The 22469-nt window shown below is 28.8% G+C and overlaps 1 protein-coding gene across 1 annotated transcript; it reads left to right on the top strand.

The window, feature by feature from the left end:
• The first annotated feature begins 3421 nt into the window (after window positions 1-3421).
• Window positions 3422-21887, top strand: LOC122507421 (synaptogyrin). Its single transcript, XM_043620122.1, has 4 exons — window positions 3422-3578; window positions 18043-18269; window positions 20287-20434; window positions 20761-21887. Exons 1-4 carry the CDS (start codon window positions 3477-3479, stop codon window positions 20953-20955), a joined length of 672 nt encoding a protein of 223 aa, XP_043476057.1. The 5' UTR covers window positions 3422-3476; the 3' UTR covers window positions 20956-21887.
• The last annotated feature ends 582 nt before the right edge of the window (window positions 21888-22469 follow it).

The following is a 22469-nucleotide window of genomic DNA, read 5'->3' as shown; positions in this document are numbered from 1 at the left end:
TGCCAACCTTTGTCGCCAAAGTTGGCCCGACGGTTGGTTAAACTCTGCATTTAATGGTTGGCTTGCAAAGTCGGGCCAACTGTGGGCACAAGTACTTGCCAAAGTTGGGCAAACTCTGGCAACCAAAACTTTGCTTGCCAAAGTTAGGCCAACCTTGGGCCAACCTTCAAACTCTGGCGGCCAACCTAAATTCGCACCTGGGTGAGGGCTATTAGATGATCTGCGAGAGCTCGTCTAGTGCTTCTTTTTTCATCAACTTGAGTACCTACATAGATGTGAGAAGTTGAAAATTCTATTGCCTGAATCATTTGAAGAAAGAGATGAGTTTTATTCGTTATAATTGATGTAGGGAATGTTAGTCACTAATTTGGTTAATATATATATATATATATATTAATCTAATTTTGCCGAAACTAAAGTCTATCATCTCCATTATCAGGACAAAATCTTTTAGGACTTTGAACAGGATCTTCTTCTGGTGAAACAAGTTCGGAAGGTGGATCACCATTATTATTCCTAAATTCCAAGTAAAGTCTGAATGAGACATTATTGACGTACGAACTATCTAATCTATCAAATCAAGGTTTGAAAGTTGGCATTTTTTGTAGGAGACTGTAAATTTAGTACAAAAAAAACCTTTCTAGACAGATTGAGTCAAAGCACAATAAGTCCGGGGTAACAAAACTTGTTTGTGAGCTTTATCTACAAAAAACATTCACAGCTATTAAAATTTAAGTTTTAATGAAAAATTGACTTGTAATTCAAGATATTTGCAAGGCACGACCAAATTTACATCGAATTCAAGGTTTTCAAGATTGGATGGACACCCTTCACGAATTCTGACCCTATTACGAAAAATAAAAAATTTTAAGACGTTTTGAGAAAAGTGTTCTCCAGGTGGCCCTTCTCCAAAAATTCACTGAAAAAGTTGAAAATCTAAAATCGATTAAGGTGAAAATGAAATTAAAATTTTCAGATAAGTTTCAAGGTAAACATTTATTTAATCGAGTCATTTAAATCTTCAGATGATTTTCACTAAAATTTATTGCATTTAAATATTTCATACATTGCAAGTAGATATTTATAAATTTTTATGGAATTTTCGGTATTAACCGTTAACCCCAATAGCACGTAATGTTCCAGTAGCATTGACAACATTGAGGCAATATTGGTAATGTTAAGGCAGTGTTCTCAACTTTGCTGTAATATTAGGGGAAAGGTGTACGAGATGATCCCCTGGGGCAAGATGATCCTTTTGAATTTTGGCGAGCCTATTAGCTCCACCTTTTAGGCAAATACGGTAATACGTTGCCAATGACATACCTATGAATCAGTCAAACTGTCATGACAACACGCGTCATTAAAAAAATTCTATTGGAAAAAATAAAAATTTTATACTTTTGATCTAAGGAAAGCTTAACTTTGGGCTTAGATAACTTTTGTTGTAGTAGCTAAAATTCCATGTTTCTTGTACTCACGGCTTCAGTATCTCTTCAACTAAGTGTTCTGATTGGTATTATGGAATAACAGAGCTCGTAGGTTAAGTTACAAACAAATTACAAAATAGTGGCATTTGGGGCAAGATGATCCCTCAATGGGTGTACAAGATGATCCCCCCTGATTCCCATGTATTTCGCCTCACCTCAAAGTGAATTTTCTAGTATTAATAAAAAATTTAATTTTTCTCGCTTCTTATATGATTTTATTATGAAAACTAACTTATCTAAAACAAAAAGTTGACATCTACATCTATTTTATTAATTTTCTCGTTGTAGACAACCTCGTAATTAAAAAATAGGAAAACGAATTGTGGTGAGTGGTCAAAAGCGTTTGTGGCCTAAATAAAGTATATTTAACATTGATACACTGTTATTCCATCAATTTATACTCCTTTTCCAATAATTGGGGTAAGATAAACCTACGGATCATCTTGCCCATACCAGGGGGATCATCTTGGACACCCCGGTGTCCAAGATGGTCCTTTTGTAAGGTTTTAGAAAAATTAAATTTAATAGTAAAATATTAATTAGCTGCAAATATTTCAAATCAGAATAGTTAGATAGATTAATTATCTAGTAGTACGTACAAAAAAAACTCGAATATGTTGATTTTTCTTTGAATAATAGGTTTTTTCCCTTAGGGGGATCATCTCGTACACCTTTCCCCTACGTGCTATTGGGAAATCTTCAAAATAAACATTTATTTTTAATCAATTTAATTACAAAATCAGTAAGAAAAAACCAACGCAAAATTTTAGTAGAAAAAAAGACAATATACTTCAATCTGCATATCCTAAGAATTTGAGCTGGATTGGTTTTCTCCAAAGAAGTTATGTACATTTTAAATCCCAATTAAATGGAGAATAATCAACTTTTAAGGTATTTCTAAGCAAATTTTTACAACCAGAGATTTTCATTTTATTAGGGGTCGTCTATAAACTATACGTATACGTAGCGTCTACTTGGGGGACGGGGCCATCCATTTTATGGATGGCCCCTTATTTAGTAATTTTTAAATTCATTTTTTAAAATAGATTAAAATTTCAAGTAAAACACTATTTAATTAAAAAAAATTGTGTTTAATTTTTACTAGAGCTGTGCAAAATAATTCGAACCAAACTGTTCGAATTTTTTTTTTTTTTTTAGCTTAGTTCGAATGTCGAATATTCGACATTCGACATTTCGGCGCCCCAAAACCGAACTAAACTCGGTTCGGTTCGAATTTTGCACAGCTCTAATTTTTGCATTATATTAAGTTAAAAAATTTTGTGATTGTATTTTTTAAAGAAATTTAAGTTTAACAATGCTCAAATCCTTTAAAATGTCAAAGAGTTTGAGATACAATTATTCTTATAGAAAGACGCATCAAGTTTTGAAAAGTACGGTAGATGTCGACAGTCAGTCGACCGCATATAAAAGCTCAAACTCAATATAATGAAATATTTTTTTTTACAAAAGTAATGTTAGATAGTTTGAATTTTATAAAAATTGTATAATTAATTTAATTTATTTTCCCCTACTGTTTGAACGACGGTTTATTAATCAATGGAATATTTAATTTTTGATTTTCATAATTAAAAATAATATGAAATCTAAATACGAAATTCTCTTATGTTTACAGACTGAAGTATATTGGTATTAATTTTTTCCATAAATGTTAAATTTCATGGTAAAATACGCAAGCGCAAACATACATTTAATGTAAGCATGTTTTATGTTCTTAGCGCAGACTTATAAATTATACTCATATTAATTATATTGAAATTTTGATTTTACTAATATATTTTGACGTGATCAGAATGTTTTTAAAGGAAAATAATTATTTTAAACTGTATTCGTTATTCTAATAATTATTGATGTCTAAAAATATGAATAAGATAATTTTCTTCAAACTTTTAACACTTTCAGTTTCGCGCATGAGCGACCTGTTATTCCTAAAGCATTGAATTCTCAGTCTGTTTTGCTAGTTCAAACAAGATGGATAGCGGAGGAGCTTATGGAGGTGGAAAAGCAGGAGCTCCTTTCGATCCAATTGCATTCATTCAAAGGCCACAAGTGATTATTCGAGCATTATGCCTGGTAAGAATTGTATTGATATTTTTTCCATCGCCTTGCTCACTGAGGAATTAGTGTTTTTTGACCCAACGGAGATGGGGATGTAATATTGATTTCTTGTTGTATTTTGCACAGCCAGAATTAATGACAAAATTCTATGTTTTTAGATAGTTATGAATTTGAATAATTCATGTCTTTTTCAAGAAACAGAAAATAATTACACTTTGAGAAGTCGTATTTCCCTTCTCAAAACTTCTGAGATTGTTTATTGAATTTTAGTAGTAACAAAATTATTCAAACGCTTCTTTAAACAACAAATGTTTTTAAAAGAGAATAATTTTAGTGTAATAAATGTATTAGTATACTAATAGCATAAATTATAATTTTCATAAAGAGAACTGAGACAATAAAAACAATAACAATACTGCTCTTGTATAGAAAAAAAATCTTATATTGAACGTAAAAACTATATATTATATTATTATACATTAAAATGGATTTTTAGTATTTTACATGGTAATTTTCCAACAAGGTCACTGTAATGTCAAGGTCATTGTTATCAGGACATTTTCAGCGACATAGATAGTTGATGGTTTAAGCTTTCATTTTTCTTTTCGAGATTTTTTTCAAGTAGACAATAGGTGTATCGCAAATCAGAAAATCTCTAAAATTCTAAAAACCTACAACTGACATGTTTGAAGTGGTTGCATTTGGTTTTTTAAATCGTCCGCCATATTGGTTTTGAAATTTTAATTATTTTATATTTTAAGTTGAGTTAAAAATGAGTGTCCCAAAAAACACTCTTTAATTGTATAATTAAAAAATTTTTTTATAAGAAAGCATAGGTACTGCAAATGCTTCTCTAAAATTGAATTTAAATGATTTATAAATATAGCAATACAGCAAATCATAATATTTCTTTCTATTATTTAGAATTTTTTATAGAATAATGTAAATTAATTTGTAACAGTATTCTACAATATTGTTAGCGTGGAATATAATATTTTTCGTGAAATAAATTCAAGTTTTCTTGAAATGAAAGTATTTATTTAAAAATTTTAAAGGTAATATATTAAAATTAAACAATTGGTCAATATTGTTAATTAATAATCAATTAAAATCGCTACGAATCTTTTTAACGCAGAGTTTTTATGTTGATGTTAGGTTTTTTAAATTTACAAATTTTTCAGAATAAGCTCAATTGATACCACGTATTTTTCTTTATGTTAAATGTAGGTTACAATATAGGAATTTAAAGAAAATAATAATCAATATGATGTATTTCTGTTACTACATACAGTGTATTTTTTCTTCACATTATTTTTCACTATGACACTTTTAAAAAGAAATATTCAATCTTAAAGTTGTGTCTATTTAAAAGAAAATTCAAAATGTGATTTGAAAAGAACTTACAAACTTTTTTAGTCTTTTTTCGTAGGATATCACCATTAAAGCATGTCATATAAAGTAAAATGAACAAACACAAGTTCGCTCCCCATATATATAATTTATTTAAATCCATTCCCGAAATATCTTCGAGGTTGCTTCTGTTAAATTTACGTATTTAAATAGTTATTAAAAAATTATTTTAATGTTCTTAATGCAAAAATAATAAAATATATAGAATAAATTATACTTTTGATAAACAAAAACTATAATTCATAAAGAGTTTTGTGGGGTGTATTTTGAATTGAATTTTATTCACATTACAATAATTTTAAATGTATTTATAATTAAATCATTTTCTGAGTTTTATCTCCGAAATGTGCTTATTATTGGCAAATTGTAAAATTGTTACCCATCAGGACTTTAAAACTGTTTTTCAAAACATCAAGACTTTAGGCTGTCGTTTCATTTGAGATACAGTTTGGTAATGATTATTTTTATTAAAAGCATTTAATTTTTGAATAAAAAATGTATAAAAATTAATAAATTTAAATGAAAGTTTCTAAATAAGTCTTTTTTCGTTTTAGGTGTCGTTTGTAACCAAGTAGAAAAAATTTCTCCAATATAGAACGTGTACGTGTTCATGTACATCCAGTTGTACCAGTTTTTGTTTGTCTGAACCACAATTTTCGTCGGTACAAGAAAGTGTTAATGATTGAGTGATTTTAATGAAATTTTTAAGATAGCTTTTGGTACTAAAATTTCATAACAATTTCCAGACGTCTTCCTTCATGTAACAACTGCTACACGGACACGTACATGAATAGATAAAAGATCTAAAGTAAAGAAATTTTTAGTAGATGATCCTGAATGTGTCCCTACACATCTTCATTGTTTCAATTTCTGTTATTGCAGTTCAAGGTTGGTATAGAACCCACATAGTACGATATTTGCAGCAAAACATTGTAAGCTTGCCGAAAATTGATCTTATAAGCAGCTTCTACAACAGATGTCAATGTAAATCAATTATTTTTAAAGTTAAAATATTTATGAAAGGGATAATGAAAGGGATAAGTGAATACACAAATATTTTATTGATGTATATAATTATGTTAATACATTTTCCAACAAATTTTTGAATATTTAATTAATATTCAACGTCAAGTTACATTTCAGCCTAGACAGTCTTTAATGTGTATAATGCATCAACAACAAATGATTTTTGTATCTGAATAGATGAAAATAAGTGAAGAACTTAAACAGGTAACTGCTTATAGGCTGCTCTTCCGCTTTACAATCATAATCATATTAATTCTTGACTAAATTGATAAATTTTGCCATGTAGAAATGTCGCGATTTTTAAAAAGGTGCAGAAACCAGAAGAACAGAATATAAGCAGTTACCTGTATCGCACTAAACTCCTTATGTAATAACCAAACTGTTTATTCACGTTTGTTGTTGACAGTATTAATAGAAATCCATTTACAAAAAATAAGAAAACAGTCATGATCTAACGCTCAAGTTATATTGTATGCTTTTCATTAAATCAGACAACTATTGTGAGGTTAATAATTCAAACTTGGAGATTTACATTGTATATAAAAATTCATTAACTTAAAAAATGTCACGTAATGCAGTAGCCACTAATTAATCATTTCTTACAAATAATTTAAGTTTTAATATCATCTTTTTAGAATTTATGTTGCGAAATGGATCTCAAAGCTCACGTGACAATGCAAAGAACAAGCCAATATACTAAATCTTATCTTTAATATGATACATATACATGGCATGCAAAAAATGAAATAGAATTCAAGAAGCTATACTGTTATTTTACTAGCGCACATGGAAAATTCGTACATAAGATTATAATAATTGGTTAATTGTTATTATAGATACAATAACAATAAAATTTAACCTAATATCAATAACATTCTAAGTTTGCCCAAATACGAAACATTTATGACTCAAGCGCATGACATCTTAGAAGTGCCATATATAGTATTGCTTTGTTTCTTGCATCGCGTAGACCTTGAGTTGCGTCCGGCTTGAAATTCCAAAGTAAAATATAAAAATTTGGAATAATTAGTGGAAAATAATTAGCTAGTGCTTACGTAACATTTTTTAAGATGATGAATTTTTACACGCAATATAAAAATTATACAATTATTATGAAACATTAACTTTACATTATTCGTCTGATTTATTGAAAACTATATAAGTAGGTACACTATTAAGCCAAATTTGATTCTGATCATTTCATGGCTATTTTCTTACTTTCCGTAAATGAAATGTTGTTAATAATGTCAAGAACAAAACTAAATAAACATTTTGGTTATTACATAGAGTTTAGTGCTATACATGTTCGTATATATTGCATCTGCTCTAATCGGATATAAAAATAATTTGTTGTCTTGAATGTAACTTGAATTGAATAGTAAATATTTCAAAATGTATTGGAAAATATATTAATATAAACAAATATTTGTGTATTCATTTACCCATTTCTCTATAAAAATTATTTTAACGTTAACCTTTATGGGACGGACGAGGTACATATGTACTTGGGTACCTTTTTCATTTTCAAATTGATTTTTTTCATAATTTTTAAAATCATATCGACCTAAGGTTTTTTAACATCTCAAATTTATCCATACAAAGTTAGTGTTTTTATATTATTTATAATGTTCTTTTTTTATTTATTTATTCGGAAATAATAAACAAAGTTTCTTCACCCATAAAAGGCGGACGAGGTACCCGGGTACCTCTACATTTCATGCAGATTAAATGTAGAAATTTCTATTAAAAAATTATGAAAAATTTCATTAAATAATTTTTATAGTACCGCACATAATTTTTTTATAAAACATGTAATTTAGATACTATAGTTAAATAATAGGGTAGAGTGGGGTAAAAAAGCCACATTTTTACTTTTGATGCTGTAAAATCTGTATTTAAAATTTTTTTCTCAAATTTCCAATTGTTATTGAAAGTTTAGTTATTAAGCTTGAAAATTCTTGACGAAAATAATTTTTATCTCATGAAAGGACTAAGTTATAAGAGTTTTACGAAAGCACTGCAAGTGGCTTTTTTGCACCACCTGGTGGGGTGAAAAAGCCACCCTACGATTTTAGCAAAACATGTTATCAATTTAGGTATTTTTATAGTTTTCCTTTATTTATATGACAAATAGTCTTATTTGAAAAATATTTTAATAATTATGAAAGAGTTTTTAGCAAGCAAAATTGAAAATTATATTAAGTTTACCTGTTTTCGATTTGCACTGCCAATTTTTCGTACCTTTTTTAGAAGTTCTCTTTAAGTTTCACCACAGATAACATATTTCGTTGCAACCGTTTATTCATTGTTTATTTTTTTAATGCACTTTGAACTACTTTTTCGTCGTGTTTAATTTATTTTATTAAATAAACACGAGAAATTTTGTAAAATAAGAAGGTTAGTTTAAATAGAAAACAAGTGAATTTCACAAAATATTCAATGGATTTTTTGCCCTGGCTTTTTTACACCCAAGACCAGTTATTAAAAAAAGCAAAAATAAATTGTTAATTCAGTTCAATTTCCAAAAATTAACATTGTATACGTTTTCGGTATACTTTTCTCCTTATGTACAAACATTTACTTTTATTATTCGTTCACTTAATCAGGTTGTAATATGTTTGAAAAGTTCACCAAAATGTTTTCAAAAAAGCAACAAAAAATTAAAATTACAATAAAAACAATATTAATCTAGGTACAACATTCAAATTAGATTCAAAAGTTGCGTATTACCTAATAGTATTTATATTCTAAACAGCTGATAAATCGGCTTAATAGTTTTTAAATAAAACTCAAATGGCTTTTTTACACCATGGCTTTTTTACCCCACTCTACCCTAATATCCATAAAAAATCGTCAACAAATTAAACATAGGTACCCGGGTGCCTCGTCCGTCCATAGGAGGTGTTTTTTTCCTCAGTCCCATAAATCGGAAAACTCAAAATTTTTAATTGAAAATCTCTATTTTTAAAATGCTGTTATTTCTGTTAAAATGCATGAAATGAAAGAAATAAATGAATTTTAATGTATCAATTTGATTAATTTTCATTGAAAAAAGCATCTAAAAACAAAAGTTTCAAATTTAGGTTTGAAAATCTTCGTCATTTAAAAAAATTTTGGATATGGCTTAAAAATATAGTTTAAAGTATATCTACATATTATATGCATTAGGTGACAGAATCGAGTCTTTTATGGTTTAAAAGTTATTTAATTTATAAAGATGTGAATACATTAATAAATATTAAATTTCGATTGATGGTTAGACGTTTTCGACATATAAAAGCTGCCAATCTGTCATTTGGCAGATATAATCTACATACTTTAAACTATTTTTTTAGCTATTTTCAAAAATTGTTGTAAAAATATTTTTAAATATTGAACGATTTCAAAAATTCTTTAATGGAAATAGCAGTATTTTAACCCTCTGCCCTTTGCCTTTAATTGTAATTCCCCACCAGGCGACCGAATTGTCGTTTTTTGTCGATAACGATCACTGGAGTAGGCAGAGGGTTAAAAACAGATTTTCAATTAGAAGTTTTGGATTGTCATTTTTTCAACGTGCTATGACAATTTCCATCAAGTTTACGAGATTAACTTATGTAGGTGAAATTTTTAATGCATTTGTCAAACTTTTCAGATTTATTGCAAAATTCCGTACTATGTAGGGGCTATATTCAACTCTCTGTTAAAAGAAAGGATTCGTAATATAAAATAACATCGGGAGCAAAAACGGGTTAAAATGATTATGTAATTTATGGATAAATTAATTATAATTAATGATCAAAAATTATTTAAAATAGTAAAGAAAGACTTATTTTATTATAATTAATGTTTTGCAAATCATTAGTATAATAAACTTATCGATAAATGCATTTAAATCATTTTAACTCGTTTTTGCTCCCAAGTCACTCATGTCAAAAGGATGTCAAACTATTTGATTGGTATCTTGATCATATTTGCAAACAATTGAATGAGATAAAAGCAAAGTCAATTGGATAAATAATTTTTGAGAAAAGTGTACCAAAAGGTGACTCTTTCTGCATTGTTTTCAGGCGACTTCGGCGTCCCTTTAAATGATAATTCTGTTTCATGCCAGGTCGGCAGTATGTTAATTTTGTTGGATGTCAGTTCTGTTGAATTACAATTATGTTGCGAAAGTCAAATTTTTTCATTTCCCTTTAATAGAGATATATGAAATTCGCGAAAATATATCAATTTTTAATTATTTAAAGTGTCACAATAAAAAAGTGCAAAGAAAATTTCAACTTTCATCTCATTGATCTTAAATATTCTCTCTCTTTATAAATTAGTTTTAAAAATCGCAAAATTCAGTAATTTGACAGATCTTTGGAATCATATTCTTATCTATTATTTAAAACATCCAACTATTTTTATTAATAAAATCTAATAAATATATCATTTTGATCAAAAGGGTATCAATAAACCTTTTTTAATATATTTTCCACTTGCAAAGATAGTGTAATTTTTTCTTATTTTCTGGCACTTTAAGTTCATACTTTGAAAGAAATAATAAAATATTTTACTTAATTCTTTTTATTTCTTACTGCAGGTATAACCTACAAAAACATTTACAAAAGTATCAAGTTTTTTAAAAGTCGGACAACAACGATTTTATTCAAAATCTTGAGATAAAAAGCTATTCTAAAAAAATTTATATTTATTGTAAAGTATAAATTTAAAGTGTAATAAATACTAAAAACTGTCAACTTTTCAACAGCAGTAGAAAATAATTGAGAAAGCAATACAGTTAGCTACAAAAATATAAAAAAAATTATTGCAGTTTATAAGCAATTACTAAATTTATTATTATAAATAATAATTATTATTATATATAAAATATGATACTAAAGTTTATTTATAAAGTAACCTAATTTTTTGATTTTTATTCATCAGTAATAATGAGAAAGTGGAATCATAAAATCAAGTAAAAACTTACGGAATATATTTAGTATTTGCAATAATCTTTCAGATTATCTTTACAGGTTTCTTTTATTTTATAGTCAAACTAAGCAATTTTTTAAAATAATATTGCCATTTTCCCAATCTCCACCATTTTTAAATGTTTCTATAATTTTTTGGAGAAAATATAAAAAAATTATGAGACTTTCGGTATTATTAAAATTTTTCCTACATGCACACTAAAAGTTTCGCGTCGATTATAATAGTTCATGTTATGAATTATAAATATTTTTAAAATATTGAAGTTGAGTCAGTATCAACTGTCCATGATAATCTGGAGTCGGGAGCAACACGAAGTAAAAATTTATAAATATTTATGAAAGTCACATATATATTTTTTAATTCTTTACAAAAAATTAGAAACATTTAAAAATGGTGAAATAGACACACGAAGTTGTAGAAATATTGAAGGATAAAATTTCAAAAAATTGAGGGTTCACATTTGTAATAACCTTATTAATTAATAAACCCTTAATTGATTAGGAGGATCTGCTTTAAGAGCAGATCATAATATATATTATCAAACTTGGTCTTGGCTTTAAATGTGGCAAAAATTTCAAAATCCTTTACGTTGATAAATTTTTAATTATTCAAGTTCAAACTTCAACTTCTACATGCGATTATGTTAAGAATTAAAACTGTCAACCACAATATCTCGTTTTCTGACATAGTAAAAGGTTCTGAAATTCTTACCACATTTAAAGTGTATACAAAGAAACATTTCCTAAAAATTTAAAGAAAATTTTTCAAAAATCCATTTTTTAAGAGTAGCAGCCGGAGAACCTCCTTAAGATTCTTGACAAAAAAATCACGACTAAATCACATCTACTGAAATAAAAATCTACAGAATACCTAAAAAAGTCATTTAACTTGAATTTAAAAAAAAAGTTTACGTGACTTTATTTAAGAAAAGAGTTTAATTAAGTCGTAAACTTAACTCACTAATTGAAGCTATTTATTGAGTATTGTAATGTCCGAGAAGATTTTTTGAATTTTTTGAAAATTTTAAATATTTTGAATAGTCTTTTTTACATTTTTATAAATATAAAAATTATTATTACATCCAATAAAAACATATTGCAAAGTATTTAAAAAAACATTTATGTATAATAAATTATGTGCAACTTGGTGCAACATTTATTATGTTTATCAAACTCGAAGAACGTGTAGTAATGAAATAAAATTGCATATAATGTTCTCGTTACTATAGGCAAAGTTACCTCAAGAAGATATTATAATAAATGTTTCAGCAACATTCCCTCAATATGGTCGAATAATAATATTGTGGCCATATGTTGTGCTACTTTGAAGTTTATAAATAATAGATTAAAGAATGAAATTGTATTTAATGTGGTCTACAGTTTGTGCGAATTTTTAACCTGATTCCAGGTACTCATAATTTTGACCTCGGTCACTTGGCCTGGAGAGCCTCATACATGTACTCACTGTTTTAGTTGTTGTATGCTGTAGTCTTCGTACTCATACCTTTCCAATCTGCACATACTTTGCGGATGGAGACATATGTGTATGACTAACTGGGAAGGCATTGATTATACTGTATGTGAAGCAAAATTCCTCAAATGCCACATTGTCAAAATTAAGTCTATAATATGGGGATAAGATTCTTAGTAATTTTGTAATTTCTCAAAATTATAAGTCTTGATCATAGATAGAATTTCACGCTTCTGATAAAAATTTAGTTTGTCTTAAACTCTACTATAACTTTTTTCTTTCACTCAGAGGACAATTTTATTCAATTTTGTTCTGGTTTTTTTAATTTTAATTTAAATTAAAATCACAGTTTAGAAAATCGTTTTTATAAATTAAGAAAGATTTTAAGGAGATTTATTATTGAATTGATTCAATAAAAACAAATTAGAATTATAAAAGTCTGATTATATTTCAATTCATGTATGGCGAATAGGTTGAATGTTCTAAATCAATTTTAATATAATTTTTCGTCTTTTGAACAAATAAAATAAATAAGACAGCTTATTATAATATAATACCATAAATGAACTTAATATAGTAATTTAACTTGATATAACAACATTTAGAAGTAATTTTATAGTCATAGCATGCCATACCCACCACATACTCGGTGTAACAGTTTCGCTTCACATACTTGCCGGGATAAGTTTCTTGAATTGCATTCTTATAAATATGGAAATTTTTGAATAAAAAGTTTAAATGGAGCACATTTTTTTAAATTCTGAATTAAACAAAATGAAAAAATACCCAGTGAACAACAAAAAACTGTTCCATAACTGTTACAGATTTGTTCCATATCTGTAACAGTTATGGAACAGTTTTTTTGTGTTCACTGGGTAATAATATTTATTTATACATAGGGTTATTAATCGTACTCATCATCCTGGACATGTACTCCTTTCAGGATCAGCGAGGTTTGTCCTACTGCTTTTTCTTCAGTGTACATGTATTTGTCTGGTTTTTTTTAAATATGATAATTTTAAAAAACAGGACATTTTTCTCTGGAATTAAGAGTTTTTGACTAGAATCGACTATAATCAATACATGCAAAACCTATCTCTGAACCTTTATTAATTAAAAACTTTTAAACATTTGAATATTTACAATTTAAAAGGTTTGAACTTGACGAAGAGTCTTGACTTTTCTAATAATTTTCTAGTTAAATCTTGAAGATTTTTCGGAAAAAATGAAAATACGGACATGAAAAATGGTAAATTATGAAGAAACTTTTTATTAAAGTGTTCTTGTTCAGAAGAATAGTCAAAACTTTCAAAAATAACACAATTCTATTTTGCTCTTCCATCGCGCAATGCAAATGTGAAATGCTGGATTTTCACTCTTACCAATGGGCAATGGTCGAAAAGTAGAAACAGATGAAAAGTTTTTGGTATAAAAGGAATTATACAAACTATCGATTTTGATGAATTAATTAGTACGCGTTTTATAAACACAATTTAAAAACCGAAGCCTTATTGATATTGAACAAAACTATACATGAAAAGAACATATAACTGAAGTTTCTCGCAAAATGTTTACGATACTTTTAATAGTTCAATGGTATCAGATTCACTTTCAACTCCAACCCGACTGTAATTTGTTAGGTCTCTTATTTATCTTAAATTAAAGTAGAAATATCTTTTAATCCAATGTCCATTTCGTAAACAATCCGTCAATTTGCAACGATATTTCATGTCGTCATTCATTTTTACGATCTTTACAAACGTTTCTCCTATAAAACTGGTCTGGTTATTGCTGATGGTATGGTTATTACTGGTGATGTGCCAAACATTTAAGTGTCATTAGTGGGTCGTATTTTAATTCAAATTAAATACTTAATAAAAACGTCACGGGGAGGAAAAGACACACTTTTCTTCCGCTATGCATAGGTCAGAAGTGGTGTACTTCCGGAGTTTGTGTTAGGAAAAATATTGCAACTCGAAAAAAATGGTTGATTTTCACGAGTGTAATTTGCAATTGGAGGTGTAGCGAGAGTACAAGGCGAAGGCTTGCGAGCAACGACAACTGTAAAACACGAGTTTCAGGTGTATGGGTATATCGTCCAATTAAGGACGCTGCACGGTGGAACTGACCTCCGCCTTTTGCGGGAAAACAATTAAAACCATACGATACTAAATAAGACACGGTCGTCTAGCGGGAAATGTCAGTTAAACTCCTCGATTAATTTATCCAAGGTGGCGTCACACCCTGCATTGCATGGTTAATTCCGGAATAAAATAAATCACATCGACAACAGATCACTACTTTCAAAGTTTCTTTCAACTTTTTTAAATCGAATCCAACAAGAAGCAAACTATTGTCACACCAACACTATCAATCAGATTATCAAAAAGTAGGTAGACTGTCATTTCCCCCAAAATTTATTTTACGGAAAAAATTTAGCATTAAAAAACAAATTAGTTTTCTAATGAACACTGCAAAAAGAAACATCTTAAAATACATTGTAGTCACTTTTAACCCTAGAAGGAGTAACAACTGGGGTGTCTGGACACCCCAAGCAAAATTCAAAGTATTCCCATGGCTTAACCAATAATTTTTTTACGCTCAAAACTCGTTGATAATTTAGTTTGAACCTCTATCTTTTGACACCTGTATGTGCCGCCAACAGTTTTGCTCTAGGAAGAGCTCTATCTCCTGTTAAAATACGTCTGGGGTGTCTGGACACCCCAGTTACTCCCTAACGTTAGAAAAATTGTCAAGATAAGTAAATTCAAATTTTTTTAAAAAATCGTTTTTAATCAGTTAAAATCATCTGATAAAGTATAAATTGATAGGTTATGCATGAAAAAGTTGTATTTTATAAAAAAGAAACATTTCTATACAAAATTCTATTTTTTATGAAAAATAGACATTCTGTATTTGTAACAACTTATGAAATTTGAGTTAAGATTTATTAAAAATTTCTGTGCTCTCTCTACAGTCAGAAATTAAATTCTAATACAGAAAAATGTAGTATATGACAGTCAAATTTAAATTATAAATTCTATATTGTTAATAATATTTTAACATATATTAGAGGTATTAAGAATTGATAATTAAAACTTTGATTAAATATTAATTTACAGAATCATTTCATAAGTTATTAATTTTAATGTTAATATATATTCAGATATATTAAGTTTGTAAAATTTTAAATTTATAACATCATTTTTAGCAACCCAATGGGAAATTTACAACTGGCGTAGTACTGCGCCAGCACTGGCAGCACTGGCGGCAAGGCTGAGAGCCAGCACTGGCATAGCACTGGGATGATAACGCCGTCCGGCGCTGCCGAAGTACTGTCTGTCAGTGCTGACAGACAGCGCTGGCGCAGCACTGGACCAGTGCTGTCTGAGAATATTGCCACAATAAATGCCGTATTGTTATTAATTAGTCGTAAATTCATAATTATAAATAATTTAACAACAAAATGGTAAATAATATTAATAAATAGTTATTATTCATAAAATATTTCTCTTCTTAAAGAAATTGTATTGAAGATGGAGACTAACAATGGATATAGTAACTGAAGTAGAAAAAAATTGTTTATAACATTTAAAAATTAAACAATAAACAATTACAGTAAGTGTGCATTAGATTTTCATATTTTAGTACCTAACGATTGGAATCTAGAAATATCGCAAACCTATGAAAATAAACAAAATTGCTGACGAGGGGAATCGAACCTACGACCTACGGACTAACAGACTAACCACTATGCTAACGACACATGTGTACAGTAAAGTATTAACATCTCAGTATCATTCAGACATACAATTATTGAGTCAAAGATGAGAAAAAAATAGGGATACGTTAGAAATAATAAATTGAAATAAAATAAATTAAACTAAATTTTTAATAATTAAATTAAATTACTTTACTTATTGCATTTAACATTTTACGTAATTCTTAAATTACGTGGTAATTTTTTAATAATTTTTTATTCATAGTAAGAAGTATAATAGTATTTTAATAGGAACAAAATTGAGAATAAAAAAAAATAAAAAATAAAAATAGAATAAAAAAAGAATATAGAATAATATAGAATAAAAATAGAATATAGAATAGAATATATAAGAATAAAAATCTCAATTATTGAGATTAAAGTTTAAATTTTGTTTATAATTTTAACTTGTTTAAATAATTTATTATATTTACAAAATTAGACAATTGTGTTAAATTGTTATTATTAAATTTAATAAGAATAAAAAATGAACAACTGAAAAGTAAAATATTAATTTTTTTCAATAAATTTATATTTATAAACATTCCTAAACTTTTTTTATAATTTTTTTCAAGTTTATGTCAAAAAAGCAATGTTGGCAAAGAGCGTTGTGAACAATTTTTCTATACTCAGCCAGCACTTGCCGCCGTGGCTTGTCCAAGCTTTGGCGAAACAAAAATTCTGTACTGCGCCAGCACTAAGTGTCGAGGCTCGGCTAGAATACGCCGAACAATCGTCTGAGTACTAAGCCAGTGGTGAACATCGGCACTACACTGGCATTTCCCATTGGGAAATATTAATTGTTTAAGTCCATTTTATAGTTCATTTTTATGATTTTCACTATTCGTCAATTGTCTTTAATTTCTTTCACTTCAGATGTTCAAATAATTATGTTTTTTGGAAGTAATACAAAAACTAATTTTTTTCCCTCAAACTGTATCTATTTAACTTTAAAAACCTAAAATAGTTTTAAAATTAGTCAAATTTTTAAGAAACTACAACGTTTTTTGTGAAAAAAGTCAATTTTGCAATTTTTTGGTGTTTTTTTTGGGTTTTTATGGTTTTTCTTCAAAATTTTTTTAATTTATCAAAATATGAATAATATTATTGTATTCCTTACTAAAAACCAATCAATTCATTATAATAATTTTTTTTTTAATACGTCAAATATAAACCTTATAAAACAAGTTTAAATCGTGGGGTGTCGGGACACCCCAGTTACTCCTTAGAGGGTGAGTAAACTAACGTACTCCTTCTAGGGTTAAGATATTTGAAATATCTTATTTTTCCATCTTCTATCTTAGAAACCAATGCATTTTAAGATGTTTTTGATAACTTTTTCGAAACAACTTAGAAGTTGATCTAAATTTGTCGTAAGGTTTAAATCGCATTAAATGACAAAAATGAGTATCGCCACACGTCAATTATAAATCTAATGACATGAATGCGATACGTATCTGCTCCTTATTGCCAATAAAGCCTTAGTGTCATCTTATCGATCATCACGTTGGTTCTGAGTAACGCAAATAGGGAGATTTCAATTAAACACATAAAAATATACTTTGACTGCAAAGTATTATTCAATAAAACAATGATTCTAAAACATATAGCCCATTCGAATTACCTTGACTATAATTATGCCCTTCTACGATCCAGCTGTTCAATTCAGGTTAATCCCAAAAATTTAAGGTTTAGTTCTGAGACGCTCGATGAATTATTTCTAATAAAACCTAAAATTATGACAAAATCAACAAAAATAATAAACTAATCAATTATTTATCTTAAGTAGTTATAAGTATAATAAATGAAATTCAGTCAGTAATTTTTTTTAATTCTATATTTTTTATATTTCAGCTATTTGCAATAATAGTATTCGGTTGTATTAGCAACAAAGGATATTTAGTCGATCCAGATGGAAAGGAAAAGTGTCTTTATAACAATGACGCAAATGCTTGTAATTATGGAGTTGGCATCGGCGTGCTGGCATTTCTAGGAAGCCTAGGATTTTTGGTAGGAGAGTATTTATTCGAACAAATGTCTTCAGTAAAAACACGAAAGCATTATGTTTTAATCGATCTCGGGTAAGTCTTCAGAATAAAAATTTATTTATTATTGAAAATAGTCATAAAGAATTACCTTTAAGCAGTCATTTTTTTAAATTTAATTATCATGAATTGAAAATATTTTTGGCTGCTTTTTTTAATATGATTTTATGTGGAAATTAAAACATTTAATATTGCTGGCTGCTCCGGGTAGCTCTCGGTAGCGCGTAGGTCAAGTATCTACATAAGTAATTATCTTACTTTTATTGAGAGGTAAAAAAATTCTGTTAGAAGAAAATTAATTAAAAATAAGTAAGACATAAATGATTTGAGCTGTAAGAACTGAGCTAAGATTGCTAAACCCCAATTCGTTAGAAGCAATCCTTCGATTGTTTGGTGCAACGTATGGGAATTGTGTAGAATTAAAAAAAATTAAATTCGCAGTTTTGAATTTTGAAAATCTTATGTCAGATTTGTAATCAAAGTCTTCAAAAACTTTCAACAAGTCCCAAGCGAATCCGATTTTAACCCAGTTGAAAATTCATGTACATGAACTTCTGCAGGTTTAACCACATGTTAATTTAAAAATATTTAAATTCCTGCAATTAGCTAAAACCTTGGTTTATATTCTAATGAAAAATTGGCGAATCAGTGGAAAATGACTGAAATTTCAGTTATTTTTAACTGATTTTCAGTGAAATTCCACTGATTCAAATCGCGAGAATAGAGAAACTGATTCTCAGTCAAATTTCACTGATTTTCAGTGGAATTTCACTGATTCAGATTAAGAGTATTATATTATTTTAATTATACCTGCTGGTATAATGAGTTTCAAACCGTTTCACAAGGCAGGAGGATTAATATTGATTTGCCAATAAGGTTGTTACAAAAGGATGATTTGTAAATTTCACGTCTATTCCAAATTTTTCCAAGTTAAAACACCCATGAGCTGTGAGCGCTTACTTTAGAAAGTAGGGAACTTGTCCATGTTTCCTATTAATCCAAGTACCTGTCATCTGTCTATGAGCTTGTGTCTCCCTTCTTTACGGATACTTGAAACGATCTATTGGCAGGATACTTGCAAGGACCTTCACAGCACTCGTAGATACCGCCCTTTAAGGGCTGTTTTCGGCACTCACCCCGAGTTAACTCCGGGTTAATGAGGATTAGTTAGATCCAACAGAATGTTATTGATGATTGGATAATCTTTAACTACAGGTTAACTCTGGGTGAGTGCCGAAAACAGCCAAGCGAAGATGATACGCGTGGCTATCGATCTCTTCGCCATTAGTATCTTTTCACAGATGGTTACATATCTCTTTCTCCTCTGGGATGGGGCCCACGCTGGTACCGAGTAAAGCATTTTATCATGGGCTATACTCATTGCATTATCTGATACCGTAATCATGTTGCGATGGAAGTTTAACCTTCCATCCAATTCCACACTCAGATACTTAATCTGCCTCTTCCACTTGACCTCGAATTCGTCTATCACGATTTGTGGGAGCTTGTAACGTGGCCAACAGTACCTCGGCCTTTTCAAGGGCCATTTCAAGAACTCTGGCATACAGCCAGACTTTTGCAAGCCGCAGATATTCATTCATCAATGTCCAACAGTCTTTTCCTTATGTCTGTTGATACCTAGATCACAATCTGTTTTTCCCTTCTTCGGCTAAGTCCACGATTGTCTGTATTATAGCATCAACTCTGGACGGACCGTTACGGAAACAATATTTAAAAGACAATTCCTTATAAAGTTGTTGCTTAAAACAAATGTCAAATGAACATGTACATGAATTTTCAACCGTGTTGTAAGTTAAAGAACCTCTTTGTTGCAAGAGATTTGGAGTTCGTACCTTATTATCGTTGCACAGAAATGTTATCAAGTTTCAGTGCATAAGTATAGAATGACATCTGTTGATTTATTAAACTTTATATAATTCTTTTCACTCCTATGTTAAATGTAATTAATACCAATTAAGAACGCAACAATTTAAATTATTAAAAATTTAAACATAAAAACAGATGACGAAATAAAATCAGGTTTGATTTACAGATTTTCGGGGCTGTGGGCATTCCTGTACTTTGTCGGATTTTGTTATCTAACCAATGCATGGAATAAATCTGAAGATCCACTAAACGGATATGGAGTTAATAGTGTGCAGGCAGCTATAGCATTTTCATTTTTCTCTATTTTCACTTGGGTAAGAATCCGTATTTACACTAACAATATAAATTTCTTTTTTATTTATTACACATTCGTATTACTTGATAATTGCGTTTACAAGCCCAGTAAAAAAAAGTATTGAGTGGAGCCGTTCGGAATTGGGAGTAAACATAAGCCAATACAGATTTGTGTAAAACCCGTATTGGGACGTTTGACTCAATCTTTCTTTCGTCCACCAAATACGGTCCTCTCTTTTAGAGCATTAAAATTAAGATCACATAATGAATTATCCCGGAATATAAAAATGACGATTTCATACAACGATAGGAACTCACACTTAATAAAAATGAAACAATTTTTTAGGCTGGATCTGCGTGGTTTGCTTTCCAAAGGTACAAGCAAGGGTCTAATGCAGCTTTTGCTCCTACATATGAAGCAGATCCAATTGGAGATACAGGATATGCCAGTTATCCTGGTGCTACGGATATTACTTATCAAGATCCACCATTCGCTCAACAGCAGCGAGGCATGAGTGATTTTCAAGCTCCAGCGTATTAAAATCCATTAAAAATTTTATATTAAAATTATTTATATGGGTGATTTTTCAGAAACAGTGCACTCTCGTTTCTTTACTTAATAACTTGAACCTCTGTCTACCCCCTGACAGTTATCGCCTATAATCGAATATTCGTTAATCTAGTGGGCACTATAAGGGATTACGTTCTATAGCACTAGAATGGATATAAGTCAGCATAGGCAGAGGGCTAACAAATAGAATATGAAAAACAAATAGAATGATTAATGGTAATTTCAAGTTAAGTTTTCATCAACTTCCAAATTACAAAACTATTAAACATACAACTTTTGACGCTGTTAAAGTTGATTCGGATTTCATTATAACTTGAAATGACCGAAACTCAGAAAATAATTAAGTTTATTATTATAATTTTTTGTATTTTTAATGTCGACATGTTTTTAATTTGTGCCTTCAACCTACACTATATTGAACACGAATGTTTGAGATGAGTAATTGAACGTGGGTTAGTTGTACGCAAACGAAAGAATCTAACCTACACGCTATGCTGCCGACCTGATCTCAGTGGTTGAATAACCAAGGTACAGTAGAACCTCGTTTATTTGATGTAGCATGAGGAATATAATTACTTTCTGTATTTCAAAGCCATCCACATTATCCATGGATGAATGCTTTGGTTAACCGAATGCCGGATAAACGAGGTTCTACTGTATTTTAATAATGCTGTCGTCTCTTATTTAATGTATTTATGAAATATTTTATTTATTTATAGTTTAATATTATTATTGGTACAGTTGATAATTTTGTTACTACAATAGATACATTACTATTTATAACATGTATGTACTTAATTACGTTATAAGTGAAATGGATGCATATGAAACTTAAAGTGATTAGTCTTTTTTTATTAAATATAAAAGAGCGCGCTTACTCGATTCTTTTATTTCATTTGCATTGTTTCCTAAACATAAATTCAAAATTACAACTATACTTGTCATACAAATATATATTTTATTATAAATATGACATCACTTTAGTAAGATCAATAAAGCAAACATAGTAATCGTTTCAAAATTCTGTGTACACTTTGTCTATTAATAATAACTAAAAATGAACGACGAAGAAAAAACAATATTTTAAATTTTAGTTACTTATCAAGTTTTTAATCCGCGACCACAAAAACATGTAACAATTTTTGAATAAATTTGATGAAATGATAAACAGCATATTTCTTTATAATTAAACAAGTTAAACAATTGTTGTAACACTTTATATTTTTAACACATTTGAATCTTAAATGTAAAAATGGTTTCTTAAAAGTTTCTTATTTTAACAGCATTTAAGAGATTGGAACCAAAAAACATGTATTTCTAAATATTTTTACAGAAAAATATTTATGGTATCCAAAGTGACCATTATTTGGAAAATCACTCATATGTTACGCTAAAAATTGTTATTTTAAAACGTAGTATTTTGCAATAAAAAATAAACTATGCAGTCCTCCATAAAATTACAATATTCTGAAAATAATCGATGC

The sequence above is a fragment of the Leptopilina heterotoma genome, unplaced genomic scaffold (assembly GCF_015476425.1).
Source record: "Leptopilina heterotoma isolate Lh14 unplaced genomic scaffold, ASM1547642v1 Lhet_47, whole genome shotgun sequence".
Lineage (NCBI taxonomy): Eukaryota > Metazoa > Arthropoda > Insecta > Hymenoptera > Figitidae > Leptopilina > Leptopilina heterotoma.
This window is presented reverse-complemented; position numbering and strand designations above follow the sequence as displayed.

What these genes read in the sequence shown, in the direction of transcription:
- LOC122507421 (XM_043620122.1), top strand. Translation starts at nt 3,477, where the DNA reads ATGGATAGCGGAGGAGCTTATGGAGGTGGAAAAGCAGGAGCTCCTTTC. An exon ending in TTATTCGAGCATTATGCCTG is followed by an intron (nt 3,579 to 18,042) that starts GTAAGAATTGTA and finishes TTTATATTTCAG; the next exon opens with CTATTTGCAATAATAGTATT. An exon ending in TATGTTTTAATCGATCTCGG is followed by an intron (nt 18,270 to 20,286) that starts GTAAGTCTTCAG and finishes TTTGATTTACAG; the next exon opens with ATTTTCGGGGCTGTGGGCAT.